General features: G+C 32.3%; 1 protein-coding gene across 1 annotated transcript; it reads right to left on the reverse strand.

The window, feature by feature from the left end:
• Nucleotides 1-1,972: 1,972 nt before the first annotated feature.
• LOC120181132 (SUPPRESSOR OF GAMMA RESPONSE 1-like) lies at nucleotides 1,973-3,656 on the reverse strand. Its single transcript, XM_039186329.1, has 4 exons — nucleotides 3,533-3,656; nucleotides 2,928-3,448; nucleotides 2,201-2,638; nucleotides 1,973-2,118 (listed from the first exon to the last, which is right to left on the reverse strand). Exons 1-4 carry the CDS (start codon nucleotides 3,573-3,575, stop codon nucleotides 2,062-2,064), a joined length of 1,059 nt encoding a protein of 352 aa, XP_039042260.1. The 5' UTR covers nucleotides 3,576-3,656; the 3' UTR covers nucleotides 1,973-2,061.
• Between the last annotated feature and the right edge of the window lie 6,408 nt (nucleotides 3,657-10,064).

Here is a 10,064-nt window from a genome sequence, read left to right on the forward strand (position 1 = left end):
TTATTAGAAAGAGCCTTACAAATTAGAAAGACCAAATACACCTATAAGTTATAATTGTCATGCCGAAGTTGGTTTGATTGATACGAGCGAGAAACTTTGAAATGTATAATCGTATCTTTTGCATGATTTTGCATGTTAACTCAAGGTGAATGGATAGTAGGTTTTTCTTTCAAGTGGGCCAAACAATTATACATATTAACTTTACTTTTATTACATGTATGAAATTGACATGAATTTATACGTTACATGTTATTGTATAATCGAATTTATTGAGTAGTCTCAATGATAAAAAGAATATTTTTTTTATAGAAATCTCAAGTTTTAATTGTTGTAAATGTAGAACATGTGTATAATATCTATATAACCATATAAAGTGTTTTCCTTTAGATCCTTCATTAAATATTATAAAAAATTATGTTTAATCTAATTTTTCTGTTGTTATAAGAAGAAGGATCTCTAGCTCGTTGTATTTATTTTTGAGTTGTTTCAATTTTAATTTTAATTTATATATATATATATATATATATTCTTTTCTTGTCCTCTATCGTCGTCCACAACTCTAAATTCTTTACCTTCTATGAAGTAAACCTTTAACAAATAATCTCTTTCTTTTCTGTCTCTCTATCGTCGTCCATACCCTAAACTCTTACTTTTTATGAAATGAACCTTCAACCACCTCAACCTAATTTTTTTCTCCTAAGACATGAAAATGTAGAAGGAAAAGGGGTTAATATATGATCTATTTGTCGTTCAAATTCATGGACTTACAAAATGAACAGCATGTGGAATGCATATGGAAGTATGATCGACCAAAATTCTTCAGAGCTGTAATGAAAATTAGATGCATGAGAGTGATGTTGTGCAAAGTTGGGGCAAGAACTGCCCCCACTAAGATTTCACAAAAAAGGATTAGAATATTAGCTTGAAAAAGGATTTGCCTTTGGTACAATGTTTAAAGGGTACCCTAAAAACATCTCATCATTCTGATTCCAGTGTTGAAATTAATATAATTTATTAATCGATTATCATAAAGTATTTCTGGTTATTTGAGCCAACAAAACATGGATTAAGATTCCTTAATTACATGTTATATTTACAAAAGTTACAAGTTCGATTTGATATGGATCAATTAGAAGTTCAAATTCAGATCGATCGAGTTAGATTATCTTTTATTTAATCATTGATATCTAATTTATTAATCGATTAATTCGTGATCGAATTCGTGATCAATTAGAAGTTCAAATTCATGTTATAATCTAGCTTTCACAAAAGCATTCATGCTCCCTAAAGAACAATGAAATAAGTTCACTTGGGGACCTTTCAGTAGGCAGGCATGGTGGTCTCTTCTCTAAGCCATTTTCAATCCAACTTTCATATATGATCTGTAAAGCTCGACAGGTTCATGAACCTGTCACTCAGATAGTGTTAGATGATACCTTATCGGCCTTGGTTGATCGTGACTTCCCCTATTGATTGAATAGGGTCCACGCGGAATTGAATTCAAATTGCCATGACAATCTCCCACCAAACAATCAAGACATGAGGAATTTTCTCTGTTGCACAAATATTGGTTATGTATGCATGTAAGTATGTATGGATGCATGCATGGATGTTCCTCCCGTTGCCCAATGTTTGCCGTGCATTCTGCTAAATAGTCCTCTGGTTTTACTAATGCCAGAGCGGAATTTAACATTTGTTTTCTGGTTTTACTGGTGATGTTCGAAATAGTTCATTCGGCCAACAATAAGTCAGCTGCATGTTCTGCATTTATAAAGCAAAGGAATCAGCATTTACTAGAAGCAAACTCATTAGCGATTTATAAACCAGACCAACATCATTAGTAACAATGTCTTCGATCCGTAGCTGAAACAGAAGGGTCGCATTCAAGTTCTAGGAAAAGCAACCTCCACAAGGTCGAGGATCTCGACCGTCACTAAACATGATTCAACCTTCCCACCCAAATTTACAGTCGAAATAGCCCCAAAATAATAAAAAGATTGATAAGGTAAAGTTTTCGCAAAATATTCTACAACGTGCTTCTCCATGATTCATGACATGTATTTAGTCAGTTACCTTTCTCCAACCCCAAGCAATATAGCTATCCTGTGATGCAAAGTCCTACAATAGCAGTTAACAAGTTCATTATAACAAGGATATATTGACAAAATAGTAGAACAAGTTAGGAAAGGATATAACGTACAAGCTGACTCAGGTGGAACTCGTGTGGTGTATCGAGTTCTATGTTTGTTGGGTTATCACCTTCAAGGTTTTGACACTCCTCCAGATCCTTCTTGAGATGTTCTGCTCCAAGATGACCATAATCGGAAAGACGGGGATTACTGTCTGGTATCCCATCATTACCATTAACATCCCTCTTTGGTGACTGGCTCTGAAGGAGCTCATCGCAAAGAGAGAGCCCTTCCACTAGCTGCTGTGAATCCAACAAGAACTGCGATTCACCATCCCACCATTTTGAATCTTCATCGGCATGATTATCGTTATCATTATTACCATCATTATCTAACATCTGGTTAGCATGGTTTTCTTGACCAGGTAGCTCATCGTGACTGGAATTTTCACATTCAGTTTGAACTTCATCTTCAACATACTGCATTGTAGGATGCTTTGCTGAAAATTCCTGAGAGAAAGAGAACATCAGAACCTCTTTCAATACGGCCACTTACATAACAGAGCACATGAATGCATTAATAACCACAATTTGTCACACGGCAATCTCCTAACAAACAATTTTTCTATATTACAGGGAAATAGAAATAATGCCAAAGCACTGACATAAGCTTCTCGACTGAGGAAAGGTAAATGCAGAGATATAGTCTGAAATATAATCCTACTGCTTCAAGTAGATAAAAAGCAGTCCATGGATGATTCCAAGGCCCATAGCTAGGAAAACAAGAACAAGATATTACCTGAGCAGCGGGGTTGATGTAAGAAACTGTATAGTCCTGTCCTTGGTCATGTTCATGGCATTGCCTCCCTGTCCGTGGAGGGTCAGGTGTCACAGGCTTAGGTGTCACAGGCTTGGGTGTCACAGGATCTACTTTAACAGTCATTGTATCAGTCATTTCAGGTAAATCCGGCTCAGTTTTATCACCCTGTTTGGTTTGTTGCTGTGGCTGCTGATGAAATATTTTAGAAATAACGTACTCCCCGTCTTTTTCATCCTCCTCAGTTCCTAGATGATATTGGTGCATCACCCAATTAGTCTTCTCCGCTTTTCCACCTTTGGCCTGGGTAATATAGAGAACCATAATCTTCTTGCATCCTCTTTGAACACCATCCAACACCACTGGTTTTGTCCTACCAGTCTTATGCCAGCGGACATCACTAAAATCATCACGATGGATCTTTCGACGTTTCCGTGTTCCAGTATTGTAAGCTTTGATAGCTCGATGAAAGAAGTGAGACACACTTCCATCTTCCCTAACCCCTAAAGTTTCAATTTTTCGAATTAATGCTAGTAAAAAAAGATGCTTAAATAAAAGAGCAGGGAAAACCATTAACCCTTACCAACCTGGTAATTTTTTGGGGACGTGTATAACAGATACCATCATCATTTTCAATGGTTGGAATGAACTCGTTAATGAACGGATGGGGTTTTGAATCTTCCACACCAACTTTTGTAAGTAAATGCCATATGATCTCCTGATCAGATGGATCAAATTTGACACCTCAAGGTAGCCCTGGCCATTCTTGATTCACATAGAAACACACCTTTAGTTTCTGAGTACATTAGATGTATTAACTCCCTACTGTTCATGGTTATGAACATTAACCAATATCATAATATTTATGGTTATTAGTAAGTCGAGCAAGAAAATTATCACTTTAACAGTGAAATCAGAACATCACGAGTTTCGCTACACGTCCATGAAAACACTAATAATTGGACTTATGATTGTCAAAACAGTTATAATCCACAATATCTCCAACTTTTCATTGAATATAATTGGTATACTAGTAATAAATCTAGACATCTAATACTAGACACAAACCACATTGCAAGTAAATAGCTATATAGATATAGATAGTTGTAAGACAATTTTGCTCAGCTGAGATTAGGATTTGCCAAGATAAAGTAGTGCAAGTATTTGCAAAACAGAGTACCTAGTCTGACTGACGGAAGAGATATGCGGATGACCTACTTCGGATTCCATATAAAAAAACTTAATCTTAGCTTCTATAAAGTAGCAGTCTAAGGCATGGCAATTTAACATTTCATTTTATTGCTTAGATCATGTCAAGCTAGCCATAAGAACCTCGAGAAAGGCCTGGGGCAACTAATATAAACTCAATCAGCACAGACCGATATAAGCTTGCTCAGCTGATGTCTTTTAGGTACCGAAAGCATATAACATAAAGCAAACGAAAAAGGAACTTATACATCCCTATTGTCAATGGTATGATGGAAATTAGGACAAGATCTGGTAGGGTTGCTTTTCCATGTAGCCCTTTCAGGATCAGATGCACTCCTGATTTTTGTTGCAATCCTGTTACCATCCACCAACCATGTTCTGCATAAAGCACTCAAAAAACAGAGAAAAAGCCGCCACTATCAGTATGTTCTGTATAAACCATGTTCTGTTCTGGAATCATCTTGTTAGTAAATAAAACCCCCAGAAAATACATCATCATCTATATATGTTACAGTAATCGAATGCAACAAAAACCCTAATCATAAACCAACAATTTAAACGAATTAGCCTAGGGCCCTATTTCACATCTATTCTAATAGACTGGATATATTTAATAAGGAGGACTAAAAGTTTTGATTAAGAAGAAAGAAAGAAAATTAGATGGTTTCGGTTCAAAACTAATACTGAATATCCAGATCATTGACATGCAGTTCCAGAAACTTAAAAATTTCAACAAAAAACATATAATGCGAGCTGAAAATAGGAAAGTGCGGAAGAGGAAAAATTTACTTCCGGATAGCCCAAAAGAGAAAATAAATACCTTCTTGCAAGTGAGGGGAGAGGCTAAGAAATAAACACAATCAGTGTTGCATTCCAGCAATTCTTCCTCCACTTTTTTTGTAAATAAAAAGCTGAAAGACAGAGCACTGCTTGGTTTTACAATTTTACATGGCGGAAAATTGAAGAACAAAAACCAAACGAGAGTGCATGTGAGCGAAAGAGACTGAGAGGTGAATTTGTTGTTTGGGATTTCATTATATTTGATCATCTGTTGGAAAATATTTAACCACAAGGATTAAACAAATAAATTATGTCATTTATACAAAATAATTTCAGCTTTGTTGGCGACTTTCAACAATGATACTTAGTTCATCTTAGTAGTATTTGTCAACTCTACATTTCTAACCCCATTTTTTTCTCACAAGCATTTCATCGAACATCTATGCTTCACCTGAGATGACATGTATCTAACATTACACCTTGAATCATTGATGGTCTCGATAGTCCCTTGGTCGGGTCTTCTCTCAATGGACCCTTATTCAAAGTCAACACCTCCACATAATTCAAAGTTATATTAGAATTTCTCATGCATCCCCGACTGAAAAGTTGCGATGTAAATGAGAAGAGAAAGCGAAAAAGGAAATTCGAGATAAAAAAGAAATTTGGACTTTAGAATGAAATTAAGGACTGTGTTGCAAGTTTTAAAAGTTAGGGGACCTAAATGCAAGTGCCTAAAAAGTTCAGTGACCATATTGCAAACTACTAACGATAGTGTAACGGTCAGGGATCATATTGTAAACGGATTAAATATTTGGGGACTATATTGCAAGTTTTAAAAGTTAGGAGACCTAAATGAAAACTTTAAAAAAGTTCAGTGACCATTACTATACTTTACCCTTAAAATATTACAAGAGTAGCGAGATGATATTATGTAAAATTAATATATAAAGATTTCTTTTCAAACAGAAATATTTGTACATAGGTTAAATCCCAAACTTAAGCATATTAAAAAATCAAAGTCATAATTTGACTCGGAAAATGGCAGTAAATTAAAAGTAATATACTGATGTGATCCTGCCTAAGGTCAAACTTCTTCAACACATGCTCACTCTTTATAGTGATGAGTCTAACTGAGTTCATTACTTATTTACTTCTATATATATTACATTAAACATGTTATTAATGATTTTTATGTATAGATATTTTATAATTTTATCTATAATTAGTAAAAAGGAATATTATTTTCTTAGAGATCAGCAATTGTATGTGTAGGATGTGCGCACGTTGTCGATAAGTTATATATGTAAACTTATAAAAGTCTCATCAGTGAAATAGAATATTGATATTCTTAAACATTCTTAATTCGACTTGTTCAAGAAAATTCTAAAAAAATATTGTGTTTTAATTATCTTAAACTATTAAAAGAAGGGTAAATCATACAATTGACCATTCAACTATTTAGCCCTTTTACTTTTGTCATCGATCTTTCAATTTTATCAGTCATACCACTTAAGTATTTAATTGTGCTCAATTAAGCCACTAGCTGTTAATGGTGAACGGAAATGCTGATGTGACAGTTAAAAAATTGACACAATTCTACATTTAGTCCTTCATGTTTATATATATCCTATCAATTTGGTCCTAATTTAAATTTAATTTAATAAATTTACTATCTTGGTTGGAAGAAATTCAAACAATGATGGGAGAACAACACTAATACTACTGGGCTACCTCAAAAATTTAAAATGTGTATATTTTTAAACTAAATTGGATATCTTCTTTTTTCCTTTTACATTTATAATTTAGTGACTATACATAATTTTAAATTGAGTATTTTTAATTTAATTAATAATTTTATTTTTATTAAATATTAAATGTATAAAAATATTGTATATTTTTATTTTTTTATTAAATGATTATATAGCTCTCCATAATATTAAAATATCGACTATTTAATAACATTATAAAAATAAAAAATAGATTAAATGTACTCAAATTGTAATTATTTATTTATTTGTGTCACAATTGATAACCTGAAAGAAAATATAAAATATATATATTTAATAAAAAATAAAATTATATTTAATAAACAATAAAAAAATTATACATTTTATACTTAATAAATAATAAAATTAATTATTAAATTAAAAATACTCAATTTAAAATTATATGTAATCATTAAATTATAAATGTAAAAAAATATAAAATTTATTTTAAAAAATATACATATTTTAAATTTACATTTGGTAATTAACTATATATATATATATATATTATTGTGCGTTTCCTAACTCAAATGGTGAAGATACCCCAGTTGTATTGATGTTGTTATTCCATCCTCAATGCCCAGGTTCAGGTCCACACAACCCTTATTAATATTTTTCTTTGTACTTTGATTTTTTTTCAAATTAGGTGTTGATATGTGTTATGATCATGCGTGCCCGTTATTGATTGAACAATTTATTTATTAAATTAAATTTAAATTAGGACCAAATTGATAGGATATATAAACATCAAATACTAAATGTAGAATTATGCCAATTTTCTTAACTGCCACATCAATATTTCCGTTAACCATTAACGACTAGTGACTTAATTGAATATAATTAATTAAGTGGTCTAATTGAAAAATTGAAAGATCGATGGCTAAAGTAAAAGGGCTAAATAGTTGAGTGGTCAATCGTATAGTTTACCCTTAAAAGAATTATATCAATACATATATTATACATACCCACTCACAATTAACTAACCCACTTTCTAATTCTTTGATTCCATCCCTTTGCTGGCTGATGTCTCCTCCCCACTAATCTTTAGAAATTTCAACAACTAATTTATTCATTCTCGTATGCACATTATTCCACACAAATTTATTTTTCATATCCCAGTCAAGACAGAACTAGACTCGGTCCAAAAACAGTTAAAAGATGGTTAGATAGGTGATTAGCAAGTTGGTTTGTTAATCACTAAGCCGTGTATATTTAGCTGAAGCTAAACCTATTCAAACTGAAGATGATGAAAACCTTGTTTCTGACTTGATATTACCGGCGGTCACCTTCGCCGCCGATCATCTTCACAATAACTTTGAAGTTGGGAATCAATCCTGGCGGCCTGGTGTTTTAGTTAGACCCAGGAATCAAGAAGCAATATATTATTCTTTTTTTTATAACAATAACATGGGTGCAAGCAAACAGTGGTTCATAGTACATGTTCATCAGCGGCTGTCTTCAAATCACGCAGCAAAATTACAGCTCCGGTTCATTACACTAATAAACCCTTGACTTAATTTCAGTTGACCACAACAGTCTCCTTTTATCATGAGAAAAAGCTGTTTGATTCCCCCCACTGCCACCTGCATCTACTTCATTCTTCAAACTCCAAACCTCAAATAGGGCTTTCTTAGATTCTTCACATCTACCCATATACACATAATGCTTTTACTCATCTCTGCACTGCAGTATATTTTCTTTCTTTTTATACCAAAAATCTCATCACCATTTCTTTTACCTTAAACAATATGATATTGCAACTTGGAAGCTATAGTATATCAATCACCATCACGACAACTTGGAAGCTATAGTATATCAATCACCATCACGACAACTCTTCCCATCAAGATGTATATCTCGACTCATCATGGTTTAGGGTTAATTCCAATCAAAAGTTATAAATAGATCCTAGGGTAAACTGCACGTTTAGTGTTCAACTATTACTTCAAATATTTTTTTCTTTTAAATCATTCATAATGTTATGTTTTGGTTTTATTTGTCATCAGTCGTTTAAAAAGTAACAAAACTATTGACGTGGCATTTTAAAAAAAAACTTCAATGATGACACGTCTACGTCACCATTGATTTTTCAACTGTGAGTGATTAAAATAAAACCAAAATGTAAAGTTAAGTATGATTTTAAACAAAAAATAGTTGAGTGACTAAACATATAATTTACCCTAAATCTCTTAAGCATGTAAATCAAGAAGCAATGTATTATTCTTTTTTGCAGTATATTTTCTTTCTTTTTAACCTCTTAAGAATGTTTTCTTTTTTGGGTTTTTGACCTTTGATATTTGAACTTTACATGGTATTCACATAGGGGGTTTTCGGATCTAAGTTTTGACCTCTTGTTCTCTTGGTTTTTCTTCTGATTTTAAGTTTAGGGTTTTCAAATGAGGTTTCAAGGGTTTACATGATAGTGTTTGTCAATGGGACTTGGGCATTATGCAAGGAATAAGGTTGTGTTCAAGTTTGAATTTGGATTAAAATCGAGGGATGTGGATGTTAGTTTGGGGATTGGGTCGGATTTGAACGAACTATATTTGTAATAAGTTTGGATATTAGATTTAGGGTTTCATGTTGAATCAGTGTCGACGGATTCATTAAATTGTAGTATAGGTCAAAGTGTGTCGTGAAATTTGAATTTTCTTTGAATAATTACTTATTATGTCGACTCTAAAATTTTATTTGTGTCTCTTCATATATATATATATACAAAATTTAATACTTTCGGATATACCCACCCTAAAAAAATTCTTGGGTCACAATCTTAGATTTAAGCCGGAGTAGGCAAACTGAACTAGAATGAATGTGAACAAATTCTACAACTTTACATGCTTCATATTGCACTCAATTTTTACTTATATTTGGTAAACACTTTTACATTTTTATTTTATTTTATAAAAGGAAAATAAAATTTGAATAAAAAACTAAAAGTAAATAGAAAAAAAATGTAAAAGGGCAATCCATTCACCAATTAGAGTCCTAATCTATATAAATAAATAAGTCCACATGTGTACGAACCAACTTACCACAGTGGTTAAAAGGATCGTCGTTGTTCCTAGAGGTTACGGGTTCGAGCGGCAGGGTGATTGAGAGTTCATTGTCAAATGGTTGAGAGTATTTAAAACAAATACTACAAATCTACGTCTACGTTCATATGGTTAGTATGGTTTATACGTTGTCAATAACTAGGAAATATTATAAATAGATACTAATCTATAATCACTCCAATTATGTAAAAAAACTACCTAAATAATCTTAGATTCTACAATATAATTTGTATAAATATAATTTTTTTATATAAATAAAATATAATTTTATATATTATCAATAAATCAGATCAATATATCATGTAAAG

Source organism: Hibiscus syriacus, unplaced genomic scaffold (assembly GCF_006381635.1).
Source record: "Hibiscus syriacus cultivar Baekdansim isolate YM2019G1 unplaced genomic scaffold, ASM638163v2 tig00112517_pilon, whole genome shotgun sequence".
Lineage (NCBI taxonomy): Eukaryota > Viridiplantae > Streptophyta > Magnoliopsida > Malvales > Malvaceae > Hibiscus > Hibiscus syriacus.